The sequence below is a fragment of the Zosterops lateralis genome, assembly GCF_965231275.1.
Source record: "Zosterops lateralis genome assembly, chromosome: 5".
NCBI classification, from domain to species: Eukaryota; Metazoa; Chordata; class Aves; order Passeriformes; family Zosteropidae; genus Zosterops; species Zosterops lateralis.
In genome coordinates, this window is record NC_139766.1 from 68,760,425 (window position 1) to 68,777,611 (window position 17,187).

At 38.5% G+C, this 17,187-nt stretch overlaps 1 protein-coding gene and 1 long non-coding RNA gene across 10 annotated transcripts in view; one reads left to right on the top strand and one right to left on the bottom strand.

Moving 5' to 3' along the window:
- LOC310909648 overlaps positions 1-17,187 on the top strand; it is a 51,437-nt gene that overhangs the window by 22,459 nt on the left and 11,791 nt on the right. For 2 of the 3 annotated variants that reach the window (XR_014590125.1, XR_014590126.1), the window contains exon 2: positions 12,042-12,101. This is a non-coding gene — a long non-coding RNA (uncharacterized lncRNA). Of the gene's footprint in view, positions 1-12,041; positions 12,102-13,890; positions 14,962-17,187 lie in introns of those variants that run through there. The other variant, XR_014590127.1, reaches the window with a different exon arrangement.
- The window catches only part of PDE5A (phosphodiesterase 5A), a gene marked incomplete at its 5' end in the record, with an annotated part of 106,797 nt that overhangs the window by 19,864 nt on the left and 69,746 nt on the right, over positions 1-17,187 (bottom strand). For 4 of the 7 annotated variants that reach the window (XM_083861683.1, XM_083861682.1, XM_083861686.1 and 1 more), the window contains 7 exons: positions 1,078-1,253; positions 4,014-4,098; positions 5,818-5,926; positions 8,035-8,102; positions 8,565-8,702; positions 9,912-10,058; positions 11,036-11,107. In XM_083861683.1, the coding sequence (XP_083717809.1) occupies positions 1,078-1,253; positions 4,014-4,098; positions 5,818-5,926; positions 8,035-8,102; positions 8,565-8,702; positions 9,912-10,058; positions 11,036-11,107 (795 nt within the window). The remainder of the gene's footprint in view (positions 1-1,077; positions 1,254-4,013; positions 4,099-5,817; positions 5,927-8,034; positions 8,103-8,564; positions 8,703-9,911; positions 10,059-11,035; positions 11,108-17,187) is intronic. The other 3 variants (XM_083861685.1, XM_083861684.1, XM_083861688.1) reach the window with 1 other exon arrangement.

Consider the following 17,187-nt stretch of genomic DNA (forward strand, 5'->3'; position numbering starts at 1 on the left):
TGAGCACCTCAAGGTCTTCGAGTCGTCGGCAGGGATGAAATACAGAAGATTCTTGGAGATCATCTTTGGCTCCCAAGTGATCTTTCCGCGTCACCTGAGATCGCCTCCCCCACGGAGAGCCACTTCGGCTTAAAAGCCCGGTTCAAACTGACGGGCTTTCCTTCACAAAAGAGCTGAAATCACTGCAGCGGGGTGCCTGCGCCACCTGAACTGAGGCTGCCTCTTTAGAGGCGACTCGCTAGGGAAGGTCGCTGCCCCCAGAAGAGCTAGCCGGGCCTCAGTGGGTGGTGACAAGACAGAATTGCTAATTTTCCATATAAGCAAATGATTTTGATAATAGTTTTACCAGCTTTTTATTTAACATGACCTAATATAGGTTTATTTGAGAACTGTAATGTTTCTTTTAGAGGCCACAAGGCACATAATCCCATTTTAGGAGCTCTGCAAACACTCTGTTTACATAATGAATGTTAGGAGATCCAAAGTCTACACATTTTTCACTTTCGGCTTCAAGTTATCACCCCTCAGTAATTCAGCTTCTCAGACTAAAGCTGTGAAGCTTAACAGGAACCAGTTCAAAGGCTGGGACCAGATGATGTTCATCTTGATATGGTTTGATGGAGTCTGAGGAAAATGCTGAGAACCTACAATAACGCTTCTGTTCCTCTTCACACTGGTTTGTCTGAAGGACTGAGCCAAAATCATCACAAAAACCCTGAGACAAGAAGCAGCAGCCCCTTAATCTGCCAAACCATTTCCCTCTTCCTACGCAAAAGAACACCCCCACTGCTGCCAGCAGAAAAAGACCCAGTGTAGCATCATGGAGAGGAAGAGATGCCTCCAGCTCCCCACTAAATCTCAGGAGTGAAGTCAGGACACAATACCAAATTAAAGAGTCTGCTGGCAAGAGTCAGAAACAAGCAGAAAATTCCTGAGCAGCTCAACAGCCCAAATGATGCTCTCCTGAGGGATCATCTCTGTTCAGCATCCCTGTGAGTTCTGTGCAGAACAGAGAGGATCTGGGGAATATTAGGATCTGTGTGGGGATAATTAAGGATCATCTAGATTGGGGCTCACCTCTAATGTCACCATCTGTTTGGCCATGGCTCTTTCTACAGCCTCGTACATCTGTGTGTTCTGGATCCCCAAGCCACAAAAGATGACGAATGCTTCCAGGAACTCCTCATCATTTCTGTTGAAAGCCTTGATTTTTCCTGAGTTTTCTTCTATCTTATTCACAAGCTGGCAAACCCCTATGTCAGGACACAGAAATGAAAAGAAGTAATACAGAGAACATATCACCATCAGGAATTAAGTTTAGGACAGATTAGTCTACAGTATGAACCACTAACATACATAAGTGACACATAAAAATGCTGTAGGATTTTCATTTTTTTTTCCAAGGGTAATTTCAATGTATTATAAAATAAATGTTAAAATATTATATATACGTAGTTAATTTAAAAATATTTATTAGGATTTGTAAACTAAAGGTGTTGGGCTTTAAAGACTTGATTATCCTGTAAAATTCCATGGCCATTTTCATCCTAACTTTTATTATTAATAGTATTCTAGATTGATTTAATCCCTAAAGACAATTTGTCCTTTGGAGGCTAATTAAATTTTTGCAACCATGCCAAAAGAACATTTATGAAAGTCAGAATAGTGGTACACAGAGTTTTCACTCCCTTATTTGAGCCAGTACTAGGATTTTTTTCAAGTAAATTAACTAAACAGGGAATACCCAAGTTGAGGTTCAAAGCTGAAGTACACTTGCCCATTTTTTGTGGATGTGGTTGAATTACAGCCCTTTACAAACACTACTGAACTCCTTGAGAAGCATCTGACTGAATTCAGCTTGTTAGGTTCAAACTTGCTGATATTTACATTTGTCAATTTTCTGTTAAGAATTTCTGGGCTTTTGTGTGCACGTGTCATTGAAGAAGTCTGACTGGTAACTTCTACCACACCTTGCTGCACTTTAAATCTCTGACACCACTGTGGGCTGGGGGCAATTCAGAAATACACCTCCACTTAGTCTTACCTGCAAAGAAACAAGAATATTAACTAAAGCAGCTGAATTATAGGAATAGGTTGTCTTTGGCCAAAACTGCTTTGTGGGTGAGTACTGTCTTAAGAGATGTTTTTCCAAATGTTTTCTCACTCCCATGAGCATAAAATCTGCATTTTCCTGGCCAAGTGCCAAGACACCCCAGCTGCAAATTAAAAGTTCTGAAAAAAATTACCACGTGTGCATCTTCCCTATTACAGAAGATAATAAAACTGAGTTAAAAGAATGCAGCACACACATGTAAACTGTGGCTTTAAAAGAATGTTGGCCTCACAAGTTCTGATGTCTGGTGACAATGCAGCATTGTCCTATTTCCAAATTATTTTCTGTTTGGGGAACTTGGTATCACAGTTTGCACTAAAGAGATCAAGACCATTAAAGTTGCAGCCACCAAGTGTAATGGCAGGGATTGGAGTAGCTGAGTAAAAAAAATAGAACCTCATCAAAAAAGGGTTAATTCAAATAAGGAACAAGATTAACATTCTCTGAGAAAAAAGAAGCTGACTTACAAAACTCTTTAGGAAAAATCCCATGAAACTTTCAGATTTCTGTTTAGTACAGTTTATGACATTATAATTATTTCCATAGCAACTCTGATGTAATGAACACAAGATTAAGACCCAACAGTGAATATACCACAAAAGTAAAAGAATTCTTAAAAGACACAGTATTTGCACATAAACATCTCTTTAAAAAATAGAGAACTGCAGTACATATATGGTGTATTACTTAAGACTCTCTAACCTCTTTCAAAAACTTCCCCAAAGCACTGAGAGGTCCATTAATTACAAATAAAGGAATTCCAACATCTTTAATTGGGACAGAGTTATAAAATCTCAGCAAGATTTTATAAGATTTTATAAAGCTTTTAAAAATATTTCAAAGCTTTTACCACATGCTTGAGAAATGCACAAGTCAGGAGAATAAATCTCTTTTCATCTTTCTTGCTAGTAAGATTTGCCTGGGTTTGATATGGACAGTTTTTCCCATCCCCATCCCACTTCCTAAATTCTGGTTTGAGGTATCCTAATCTTAAAAATAATTTTAAAAAGAAACCAGACTCATAATAGTAGTCATACATGCTATGTAGTATTGTAAAGGAACTTCTGGGTACTGTCCCAAAGACAACTTATTGACCTTGGCTTATTAAATAACTGAACATGAGGCAGCTGTGAAACCAGAAAATACTTCAAAGAACATTTCCCAGTGAGAATGACTCAGATTTGAAAAGCCCACCTAAATGGGTGGCCTGGATGAAACTTTCAGTTTGAACTTCAATAGAAAATCTCAACTGAATAAAAAAAGCAGATGCAACTGTTTTATCAATAGCTCACAGCATGGTGAAATATCTCTAATTAAAGCTCCACAGTTCAGTCTTCATCTTGGTCTTCTAGGGTTTGTTGGAATATTTAAATAAAATAATAAAAGAACTTGTGAAAGAAGCTAATAGCAAAAGGAATTTCAGAGAACACCATTATATAAAGATGAGGTTTCTCTTTCAGCCTCAGATGTTAAAAAACTAAATATGTCTCCACAAAAAAGGGACATCATATTTACTCTATAAATTGGGCCATGCAGTTTTGCCATCATTCTCAAAGAAAATGATTCTAAGAGCATTAAAAAGGGATTCTTGGAACTCTTACTATTTACTTGCCACATTTTTAAAAGCTGATGAAATTGGATCCATGCTCCTATTTAAGAATCAGCATATTTTATTTTCTGTTTGCTCATGGGACTTACTGACGCCAGGAACAAAGACTGACACCCATTCTCTACTCTTGGGCAGCTTATTAGGTGAGCAATTTATATTCAAAGATGCAGTAGACTTATTATTATAAGGATCTTCTCTCTTAGCTTGAGATTGCATGTTGCTGTGATTTTACTATGGAGCACATAAATTTATCTATGACATGTACAACATTATTTTTGTAAAGATACCTACCTATCACTTTATTCTTTTTCCCATTTTTTATTGGTGTACACAGCAAACTCTTTATGCTCCGACTTACACTTTCTGCATTGTCATTCTGTTAAACAAACAGAAAAATACAGTTACAATTTTAAAGGCTATTTTCCAGGTGGCTGAAGTGAAAAAGCTGTAGGGTTGGGTTCCACAACTACTCTTGGCTTACATCTTCCTTTGAAAAGCAACCACATGATCAATGAGTTTGCACACAAACAACAGGCAGGAAAACTCCTCCAAGCAGGGTCAGCATTCTGCACTCTTCCCAGGACTTTGCAGCATGTCCCATGCTCCAACAGAAGGAGGTGAATTGATTTGGGGAGTGGAAGGATAGAACAAAGAGATAATGTCTCCTTTTCAAACACCTGGGGAGAAAAGGCCACAGCTCTGCTCTGAGTGCTCCAGGAATGATGCAGCAGTTGTTGAGAAGTACATTTGTGCTGATCTCTAGTTGGCTGTGACACCAAAAGAAATGGGCACGCACTAATATTTCTGATCAAAGGTTATAACTGGTTTTTTTATATTGTTGCTTTGTGCTCCGGTGCTGTGCAAGGACTGTAGAGAGTATCTTGGCAGGATTTTCATGAGGTAAGTGTGCTGTTTTGAATGTCCTCCAAAGAAAGAGGCAAGCCAAGGTTTCTAGGGCACTGGCAACACCTGGGATTTCCCTCATGTCAGGGTGCATCAGCTTTCAAAACAATTATCCTACAAGCCTGCCTTGCCCTGCTCCTGCAGTAGTAAAAGTGCAGTCTCTGTGTTGCTGAAAAACGTTATCCAGATTCCTTCTAAAAGGACTATTGCTTTTTTTAATGGGTTTCTTTTACATACATAGGGTGAATTCCATGAAAAAAAAAAAATCAAAATAACTCTAACCCTACTGAACAGCCTGTTGCCAACAAACCCTTGTCTGGATGATTCTCCAGGTATTAATTTTATTTTTAAATGTCTTCAAAATCATCACAACTTATTAATTTTTACGGTATATCCACTGGATTCTGTCTCTACTTCCAGTCTTGCAGTTAAGACAGGGTTAGTCTGAAAACTGAATTCCTATGTTGCTCAATCTGTCACAGAAACCCACTCCACAATATCCAAGAAACCTTGCACAGGAAAAGAAAGGGAAACAACCCAGCTCCCCACCACAAGACTGCCCCTTCTTTCTACTTACTGGAACAATCACACTGAGCATGGTCTTTTCTAATAATTTTGTTGTGTATCTCAGAACAAATTTTGGTAAAAAGCCATCTGCTGACATCTGCATAGTAGCTCCTCCCTCTCTCACCAATCTCTTGCCAACAGGCTTAAACATAACAGTAAGAGCAGACATCTTTCTAATTTCTGCATTGGAAATATGGGAAAAAGGCATAATTAAAAGTTTGCTCTTTGTTGATGATGATCATGAAGGAAATGTGACTGGAACCTAAGCCTTGCTAAGTGACCTTCCTTCCTCACTGTCCAGTTTCCCTGTGCTCAGTCATCCATCCCATCACCAGCTCACACTTTAGGAAATGTTAGGCAAAAGCTCCCAAAGAAAAGTAAAGCTGATCCATCTCCACTGCAGCAAAGAACTTGCATCTATAACATTAATCTTTGCCAGTACAAGAAAGGAAAGGATAAAAGAGAAGAAACTTCTGAGACCCTCCCAACACTGGCTGTGTGTTTACACCATTTTATCTGGGGCCACACTAACAGAAATAATAAGGAGAAAGCAAAAAAGGTTTAGAAGTTAAACAGAAAAGCATTTTCCATTTCTGAATTTCAAATCTAAGCTTATTTTACTTACTGTCCATGGAAATCTTCTGTCTTTGCAGACATCTGGTATGTTGAGGGGCTCCATCGTATTCTTGACATACTGAGCATACATGTAATTGATTTTGTTTGTGTCATAGTCCCTGAAGGATATAACATTATTATTATGTGCTTTGCATAAAAGTGAGTTTTATTTCATTTTATTTCATTATGCCAGGCAGGTAATATGAATATCTTTCCCATATGAGAGAAGGATATATAGATACAACCAATAGATATATAATGAACTTGAGTTCAAATCCAGTATCCTAACCCAGCTGTCATCACAGAACTGCAGCATGGATTGGTGCATGCTTCCCACCATTTCTTTAATGTTCAACAACATTAACACTGAACACCAAACTGAAGAAATAAACAATTCCCCACAGTTTACACAGATGAAGGATAAAGAATGAACAGCTGGGTTTATATAGAAATAAACAGGAGTATTTGAAAACAGACTGCATTCAGAAATCTGGTACTCCTGAAAAACCAATACTGGGTGAAATTCACATATTAGTTCAAGAGAGTGCAGCAAGTATCACTTGTGAATTTTCTGCTTTTAAGTTCATGTCAAAGTTTTTTTAAAAGTAAAGAGAAAATCAGTCACATGGAGGTTCTGTTACTGAAATAGAACTGTCTATTCCAAATCAGGACATAAAGTATCTTTACAGAATCAATCATCTCCACTTTTTTAGCCACAATTTATTTAAGGTATTTTAATTCTCTTAGACCCTTTTGCCTGCCTTGGAGGAGGACAAATATCCTACTTATAAACCTATTCCCATTAAGCTCCTGTAGTTTCCCTCCAACATTTGATTTGACTTTTGTTATCCTCTCGGTGTAAGGAGGTTCCAGGGCTGGAGGAGAGGAATTATTCTTTCATTATTTCACACATACAAACACAGTCTGTCACAAACAGTCTGATTTGGGGCTTGATTCAGTGTCCTTGATTGCATAACAAGCTTGAAATTTTATATTATGTAAAATAATACTTCCCATCTAATCCACGTCACTATATTTCTGCTCTTGCCTGAAATTGTGCCCTTCAAGCATAGCAGAAGTTGTAGCTGCAATAGTTGACTCACAGTGCAGTCCTTGGCATATAATTGTGCTGTATTCATGAACAAGAATCTGAGAGGCAAATAAGCCTCCAAGATTCCTCTTCCTTACCAGGTATGAGAAATAAGTTCCCGGTGGCTCATGCAAGCAGTAAATAACATTTTGAGTCCATTACCTAGTCACCATAAAAGGGATAATGAGGAGGAAGGGTCCATTCTCCTAGAGTAGAAGAGGACTAAAGACGAATTTTCTTCTTCACCTGTAATCTTACCAGGCTGTTGTACCTCTGTGCTTTCTGGCTGAACACTGCCTAAAACTGTAACACAGCTCAACAGCTTTTAATTGCTCAAGTCACACATTTTGGACATTGTTCTCTAACATATGGAATTAAACTTAAAATAATAAATATTTGCTGCAAAACAACGTCAAAGGGGCTCAGAAAATCTGTTTCCTCCCTGCACAAAGTGTCTGTAGTAGAGCATTTTATGTACAACTGTCTCATTCTGTCAGTATTTGAAACAACTGTTTTTGATGACAGAGATAGTAGTTTTCAAACTTCAGTACAGAGGTTCAGGCTAACTTTGGGAACTGTTTTTTCTGGGTATTTTAATTCAGCTCTTTATCTCTTTCTTTTCCTCCCAGCTGAACTCCTTAGTGGTTTCCCAAAGATGAGTGAGAGTTAGAACTTTAGGACTCTAGTCTTGAATTAGTCAGACATGTTTTTTGAGTCATCTTCCTTATCTAGGAGATGAGGATAACGATTAAAATAATTGATCAAAAGCATTATTTTGGTTATTATGTACTAATTTGCATATACCTCCTCTACAGCATAGTCATCCACACAGATTTCTTTGAAATCAGTTTTAGGGCAGCTCCTCTGTACATTTCCATAGCTTAGCCTTGAAATATAAATATATTCTTAGACTGGCAAAGTGAAGAGATTGAGCCCTTCTCCTGCTCTGCTCAGTAGGACCTTTTTAAGGCAAGAGGGTTGGTCTGTGGCCACTTCAGGGGAAAAGCTGCTCTATAAAGATAGCAGTAATACATGGGATCCAGTAGAACCAAGTCTGTGATTGTGAAAAGAATATTAAAACCATAGTTTCTTCAGCATTCTCCTAGGATGAACAAAAGTCAGAATTAATCGGTTTACCTCTTCAGATTTTCAGCTGAATCCTCTAATTCCTCAGATTCCATGTGAAAGACACTAGAAAATGTATCCTGGAATAACAAGAGGATGTTTGAATAAACAAGTGTATTAGGTTGCCATTATTTAGAACAGTATTACTCATTAAAACCTTGTTGCAGTTATCAAGACCTATTCTGTACTAAAGACAAGTGTAAAATTTAGCTTCCTTCCACATCTGTCAGTCATCAAGCATACTGGATCCTACCATAAAGGTGTCTTTTGATACGATTTTAAATATCACTGAAGTGTCTTGAAGCTCTACTCACGACCCAAAGAAGTAATGCCAGTATTTACAAGCCAAACCAAATTTATGCCAGCACAAAAATTCTTTTAATTACATAAAAGCCAAAACTCATGTCAACACCCAACCTGAGCAGATGCCATGAAAGAAAAGAGAGAACAAAAAGATAACAGAACATATGAGAATGGAGAGAAGCCCATCCCACTCCCAGGGAATAAACACCTCTACCTTCAGACAAGATAAACATACTTACTGGACAATCTTCATCCACTATGAAGATGGTACACCTCTGCACCTGCATGAAGGATATTATAGTGGCTGCTATCTTCTTCAGGATCACTTCCAAAGACTGCTGTTCTTCAAAAATCAGGCTGGCAAGGTCAAGAAGCACCTGAAGAAAAGGTCATCTGTGAGGGTTTGACTAATTGTGATTTACCCAATAATTATCTTTACTGATGTCTTTGAGTCTTCTCCTCTCCCCTGAATCAGGAAGCCAATGTTTATGTCTGTGACCAGAAGCAAGTTTGGCTCTCACAGACTGCAAGGTAACAGTCAGTATTAGCCAGTTTGACACTTTTTATGGAAGAATTAAATATCACAATTAGTTGTCTGATGTTTTCATTCAGAGAAGCAGAATAGATTTAGGCTTAATAGGTCCAATGAAACCTGTGAAATCCAGACAACCTTAGGAAGCCTATTTTCCTATGGCTCATGTGTGCACTCTCAAACCACTGATATCTACATTTCTTAAGACTTCTGAACATGGTTATTCTCTAGTAATTCTAACAGATCCTGATTAACTCATTTGGTGAAAACATCATTTAGATACAATCTCCTGTATTTCAAAGCTGCTGTTCAGATACGAGCTGTTAGCTGCTCAGACATGCTCATACATTTTTTTTCCCCTCACAAGAAACATGAAGGCAAATTAATAAACTATCCAAATTTGTACCAATTTAAAAACACTTGTAGTCAGTTGGAAACTCAGACCTACCAGGAAAACCTTAAAACAGCTGCTGTCTAGTTTTTTCTCTGAAATATTATCACATCATACAGGGCAGGCATAGTCACCCATAAGGGCCGTGGCATTAATAACCCATCATTTATGAAGTTGGCAGCAAAGCAGAGCTATAGCAATGTGAAGGAAATTCAGCTTTCCATTTGATCATTGCTGAAAACATGGTTAGTGAGTGTTATAGTGGTAATAGCCTGAAGGAGCAGTCTGTATGCCCTCTGCTATTCCACAGGGATATTCCTGCCTGTAATTTCTGAAGTCTGACACTTCTGGTTGTTAAATACATACAGTGAACCACAGGATAATTTCAGGCAATATCAACTCTATTAACATGGAATGAGTTTTCTGCCATGTGGCTCTACCTGCTTCCTCTACAGGGGCCATTTCTCACCACCCAGGCTGGAATGTGCCCAGCCTCTTCCCAGGGCAGCTGGTGAGAGCTTTATCAGAGACACACAGCATTCAGTCACAGGGAATAGAAGCAGCCAGGGAATAACTACCACATCAGCAACGGGAAGAGGAGGCACTGCTTACTTGCAAACCCTCCTCATTTCTATATCCCTAGGACAAACCTGCTGGCCGTACCTGGTTGCGCCTGTTCTCGAGCAGGGACGTCTCGTACAACTGAGCGTTGTGAAGAACAATCCCACAAAACGCCAAATACGCCGCAAAATCCTGGAGATAAACCAACTTCAGCATCTCACAGAGATAACGTCCCACAGCATCCAAACTCTATTAAAAGATCAGCTACTGCAACGTTTGGTTTTCACTCTGAAGTATTTATTGTTATTTTTGGCAACTGCACGTTCAGGGTTTTTTTCCAGCTACTCATAATTTCTTATTTCCTTAAGAATCCCTTCTTTTTTTAAGCTAAAATCTAAAGGTCATTACATTGGTACAAGTAGGGTTCATCTAAAAAGCAGCTTAAAGGAAAAATTAATTGTGCAGCAATGCACGTTTTAGCTAGAAAAAACTGGCCACAGACAACTCGCTTCTGAGGGAATACAATACCTTCGGAAGTGAAAATAAAAATTTGCTAATATAGCAAAGATTTTCCCTCATACAGGATGGAATTAATTCTGATAGCCTGAAGATATGCAGTGTGCATTTTGTTTTAAAGGGGAACTTTTCAAAGAGAAAGGGTGAATTCTGATTCTTTTACTGCTGATGGTTAAGTCAACTTCTTCAGCCTGAGCAGAGCCTGTTTTTTGCCCCACCTAACTGAACATGAAATCTGGAAAGTTTTGAAAAGCAACTGCACTGGGAGAATTAGGAATCAATTCTACTGGCTGCTCTCCTGAATCTCTCATATATTGTTCATAATTTATCTAAAGCTTTTTCTTTTCCTGCAAATACTATACTGAGAAGTGACATGATGTTTTTAAAAGAGAATCATTCCACAAATTTTAATATTCAAATTGTGTTCATTGGGCTTGCCAGGAGAGTTAGAACCAATTAATTAAAAATTACGTCCATTGAAAGTTATGAAAGTGTTTTACAATGCATTTCAGTAAAGTAAGCCTGTGTTTCAGAGATGTATGACATGGTGATCCAGAAATGAAATCATTTCACATCCACTTTTCTCATGGCCTCAAAGAAAAAAAATTGCAATATTACCAGGAATGTTTGCTTTCTCAGAGATGTTTAATTTTTAGTAACTTAAAAAATTGTGAGCAGCATGAAAATTAAACAAACATCCAGTTTTATACCTTTTCATCTTGTTCAGTGAAAGTGCCACCAATTCCAGATTTCTTGTTGATTGCTTGAGCCACACCAACAACCTAGCGTAATCAAAATAGAGAAATCAGCTAATTTTCGTGAGTCTGTCACTGGAATCCATTTCTAGCATATTTATATAAGATAATAAATGATCATTACTGATATTTACTTGGTTGACTATTAAATCAAATTGTTAGTACAATAAATGTTTCTCTCTCATGCACAAACATTTCCTAGATCACAGGATTTGAATATCTTAGCCTTTCCCTAATACAATTCTGTGTTTCTAGAACCTTTTGAGATGAAGTATCATTAATCTGACAAAGTATAATGCAAAGCTCTTAGATATTTTCAGATTTTTTAGCATGATTATAACAACTGATAGAAAAAAACTGCAAGGAACTTGCTTTGTTTTAAGTGTAATTAATGTAAAACCAATGCGAAATGCTAATGATGGGTTTTTCATCTTGCTTTTTTATGATAAACACTATAAGAGGAAAACTGTGTAGTGAGCACGTTTAAAAAGTTGTATTTAACCATTAATGGCAAAGCTGTAACTGCTAAACTGATGGAAGACACGTGGTTTTGTTTTTGTAATGGAAAAGAAGACAATTGACTATCTCTTAGCCCAGCATTCCCCAAATCCTGATGCTGTAAGTAAGGCCATTGTTCTTTAATGTGAATCACTGCCAAGTGGGGGCTCAAGAATATCTGTCTGAAATAAAGCTCAACTGTCAGCTACATTCCATGCAACCCTATTTTTCCCCACAGTCAACTTACTTCAGTGAGGAATATTTCTCATCCAGTGGACTTCCTTTCTGTAATACAATGTACACCCAGCCTGTATGCTTCTCTGGCAGACTTTGAGTGAAAGCAAATCCCTTAACCAGTTATTATGCTTTTATGTTAACCTACACGTGCAGAGGTTAATGCTTAGACCTCTTCTCATGCCACTGTCTTCCCTGGGTGCTGATTTAATTTTATCTTTTTTTTCAGTTTCAATCCAGCATGAGCTAAGACTACTTTTAACAAGGCCAGAGGCTTTTCACTCAAAAGGTGAGTACCTTCATGTTGGTTGTTTAAATACATCCCCTCCACGAAAGGAAAGTCTGCAGTGCTTAAAAAAAGCTATAACAATAAAAGAACCATATTAATACAGAAAAAAAAAGAAGACTATTTAGGCTCCTTTCATCAGCACTCCAGGTTTCAGATACATTAACAATGGCAGGTGTTCAAGGGCAATGGTCAGTTTTAGATCTTTGATAAGGTCTTTCAATAAAGGATTTTGACTGAAGAGGAAGGAAGCAATGAGGAGAACAAACCTGCTAAAAATTCATGTTGACCTGATTAGGATAAAAATTTTGTGCATATGCAAACCTTTCTGTTTTTAGTTGCTGTTTCAGTGGCACTCTAAGCTTCCAGACAACTTTGTATTGTGTCCATTTCTTTTTCATACAAAATGAACAGTTTTAATAATTAAACTGGTCCAAATTCCGGCGTCATTTATATCAAGTTAAAATTTCAGTGCACTTCTCAGAATCCCATAGAATATGGTGCAGGCACAGTAATGAGAAAAACTTCAGACAGGCGTTTTTTTATCCATTGGAGTCTTGCCTGCAACCAGGTAATTAGGAGAAGATGTAGGAAACTCGAGAGGATCTGCTCCTGTTACTAAAGTAATTATGTAGTTAGGACAAAAGTCAATCATGTGGCAGCATTTGGGGCCATGGAGAACATATGCCTGCGTTTTAGAGAATACAAAGCACAGTGTGAAACCCAAATCCTCCCTTTTAAAACTTATTCTAAACAAATCACAAATAACAATAGGCCCAATCTGTGATCTCCAGCTGGGAGTTATGCTTGCACCAACAGAAAAACCTGAATCAAAGGCAACCAACTGCTCTGGGCTCAGCTACACAGAGAACTAAAAAAGCTTAAGATATTACTTTGGACTGAAGAAAACCAAGGCTAAGGGAAAGACTGAAGAATTTAGGATCTGCTTATGCTTTGACACCAGTGAGTTTATGGCCTAATTACTGAAGTAAGCAGGGGTTGTGAAGGGCTACAAGCTCCTTTTCCTGAGCTTTCCCTCCAATTTGGACTAGGCAGGTGGGGTTACAGAACACAGGATATCTAGAGGAGTCCTGCAGTTCCCAGCAAGAGCCTTTTTCCAGGTTTGCTCTATTGAAAGAGCATAAAGGGTAAGCAGAAGGAAATTCCCCTTGAATCAGAAACCAAGTACTTGGCTATCTTCCATTCAGATCACATCATACAGACACAGACCATAAAGACAAAAAGAAATTTGATGATGGAATTGTTCCCTTATTTTCAGTCCCAAAGAAGAACAAACCTTCCTTGAATCAATTGCTGATTCAATACCTACATGTGTTTTACCATATCTGAACACAGCTTTCCTCCTTGAATTCTTGCTGGTAACACAGGTGATCTTTCAGTGCTCTACTTGTTCTCTAACCTTTCTTTTCTAGCTACTTTTCCAATTTAATAAATCCTGGTCCACATTACAAGGAGAGATTTCTTCTCATTATCAGAGAACTTCATTTTTTACTGTTTACTTGCAACACCTGAGTCCTGCCTCTAAAAGTAGCAGGCTACCTTGAGTAGGTGATGACTGATGACTTCAATGCTGATGACTGTGCTCTGAATTTTATATGGATGGTTTCAGGCTGCAATTTTTTTGTACATAAAAATTACAGGCCTAACTCTGTGAAAGCTGTTTCAGCTCTACAGGCAGCTGGTGCCTTTTTCAGTAGACTCTTACTTAAGATGACTTCTAATGTAATTAAGTTTGCTTTTTAAGGAAATATATTTTTTATTTTCTTTGCAGGCATTTGAAGGAAAATTACATTAATGCCAAAGAATGGTAACAGAAAATGGGAAACTTGACATTTTTGATAAGAGAACATAGCCACATCAGAATACAAAGAGGTGTTGACCTTACTTTGCACTCCTGGTCTTGTAGAGGTTGGATTCAAGCTTATAAAATTATCCTGCAGTGACAGAACTGTATTTACAGATTTTCATTTTTTATCAGCAAAAATTTCACATCCCTTTCTATCATTCATGCCAGCAGTAGCCTCCACACTTTGCAGCAGTCTAGCAACTACAATGTGAGTCTCAGCATAAACTGAAAATCCATCCAAAAAGCCAATTACTGATCTCCATAATCCAGCAGCAAGACTGCTGCTGGAACTGAGTTTGCTTAAAGTCAGCTTAGCTAGACCTGCTCTATCCTGCAATGATTGTGTTGTGTGATATCTGAAGGGTTCACTGGGGGAGAAAATAACTTCTCTGGCTAAAGGTGACATGCCCAGTCCCATTTTACACAATAAAATTCAACGGGGGATTTTCAAAGGCTGTTGTAAGCAGTAGCACCCCTGATTTGTTGAGAAGAGCTTCCCAGTGACAGGAGATAGGGCCCAGTAAATAACAAACCAAATGACTGAGAGGGCATTGCCAGGGAAAAAAACCCCAACATTTCCCTAGCCAATTACTAGGAAATTCAATCTTACATGCTTACAGCCTGGGAGAGACATCTCAGTTAATTCAGCTAAAAGGTCCATATGGGAAAATCTTACAGATTTTAGCAGAAATTAAACTGCGATTGACTTTTTTGAAAATTACTATGCCCAACTCACAAAAAAAAAACCAAACAAAAAAACCAACCAACCAAACAAACAAAAACCCCCAAAAAAACACCACAAAAAAACCCCCAAAAACCCAGCAATAACAGAAAATTGTGTCACTTCTGGAGATGTTTTATGGTAGCTGTGGTGGCTCTGTGCTTCAGAGACCACCCATTCTCCAGGTATTCCAAACCTGCTGGACAGCTACAAAAGCATATCAAAGGTGAAGTCCTCTTACTGCACTGCAATGTGTCTCGTTACTAATTCCTGGGTCCTTTCCATGAGCTCTTCTGTGAATCAAATCATTTGCATTTATGGAATTTCTTACTAGTTGTTATTTGTAAATGAGACTTTGGTTTCTCACATGCCTTGTGGAAATATAGGCAAATGTGGAAAACATCTACAGGAAAAATCTCTGTACTTCAGCAGGCCCAGAGGATTTATTAATCAGCAAGAGATTTTCCTCCTCTCAATTACTGACTCTTTTGTTTTTTAAAAAATAGCACTAATACTAAACAAACAAACAGAAAGCTCCAGTTGCTCCTCTTTCTCAGTGTTTATTTTTGGATGTCTTCCAGAATAGTCTTTTGACTGTGATTGCTGACATCCTGGGCTAAGGCAGCATTCACAAAACTCAATATTTCTAGAGGGGCTTTGGGGGTTTTTAAATTTTATCGATTTGTTATTTTAACAGGGAGGAGCCAGGATTCTGGGGGATTTTTAAACTGAAAAAACAGCAGAATGCAAGTGGAAAAATCAAGGACTGATTCACTGACTCCAGCGTCTCTCCAAAAACATGTCAGTCATTTGTTACAACGAGAATGGGAAAAACCTTCTGGTAGAGACTGTAAAAATCTGAAAAAAGATTAGGAACTGCCATCCTTTCCTGTAAGAAATCTTACAGATTAACAACCTTCAAATGACTGCCTATGAATGTAACACTCCTCAAGCTTCAGGTTGGCTGAACTTGTCAAAATAAACAAATTCCTGCTTCATTTCCGCTTGCTGATGCACTCAGGAGGAGCAGGAAGCTGCCTGAAGACATGGCCCATTGCAGGTTTATTCAGCCCTTAAGTCATGGTGGGCTGGACAGACAGACTGCAGCTCTCATTCCTTCCCCACTCACCAGCAGCACCTGGTGAGAAGTGAGCACTTCCACACTCCCCAGGCAGCAGCAGGGCTCGGTAGCTCATTTCTGTGCCCAGCTCCATCTTTTTCCACTTAAAAAAGAGAAAATGGCATGGCTCGGGTGAAATTGGAAGCCTTTGCATAAGCCTGACATGGACCACTGGTCCCTGACAGTTCTTCACATGGCATCTGCTTTGCTCATCTGCTGGCCCAGGGCCAGCAGTGGCTGCTGCCAGGTAGAAAGGGGAAGACTTCAGCAGGAGTGGGAGTAGGAAAGGATCAAGTGCTGTCCTTGGAAGAAGCGAACAAAATAATTTAAGCTGAAATTTGCAGTACGTGAAGACAGGAAATACTGGCTGACCATCTGGGTCGGCTAGAATGAGACTGAATAAACAAGTTAATGCAGGAGTTTAATCAATTCATTTAATTTGAAAAGGTTCAGTGCAGTAGAAGTCAAGGTGACACTCTACAACAGGAGTGAAAGATGGAAGAGCAGAAAAAAGAAGCTATGATGTCTTCAAATAAATCTTGGCAAGATTTCTTTTTGGGAGCTTGAGCTTTCTGGAAGCAAACTATAAATGCTCTGAAAAACAAATGAGTTCCAGGAGAGCAAAATCTCCACTTCAAAGCTCTGACACACTGTGTGGAGAGCCTTACATTCTATGAGTATTCTAGAACTGGTGATATGGCTGAAGGCCACTACAGTCAGGATGAAAGAAAACCCAACCATACTTACTCCCTAAGTCAAAGAGTGGATGTCATCTTTTCCCCATTCGTTGGCTTCAATGAAAGTCACTCTTCAAATAATCAGGGTTAAGAAGGTGTTGTTAGCCCACAATAAGAATTCTCTCTACTGCAATAGCATGAGACAGGATGAGAAAGCTCCCATGAGAAGCAGCATGGACAGGAAATATGGACAAGAGTTCAGTGAGCAGATTCTCACTGTTTCAAATTAGGAGTGATTTAAGTTAAGACTTGAGGATGACTTTTCTGAATCACTTCGACATAGTGTGTTTTTCAATGCCTGATGTCAGGCACTTAGCTCACGAGTAATAAATTAGGAACCATGTTGAGTTAAGAGAATGTAAAAATAATCAGGTTTTTAGACAATGATAAAACCCAGTTTGTGCCCTCTGAATTAAGCAATATAGAGACCAACTAAGCTGAAGTACAGTAACTTAATCACAATTTGAGATAGACCGCTAAATGTGCAGAGAACTTTAATGTTGACAGATATTGAGGACAGGAAACAGGAACAGCACTTCTGGAGTTAAATACATATATTCTACTGCTGTATTTGGGATTAAACTCCTCCTGACAGTTCCCTTTGGCTTACATTACTCAACTAGATAAGACAAAATTACAGTCTA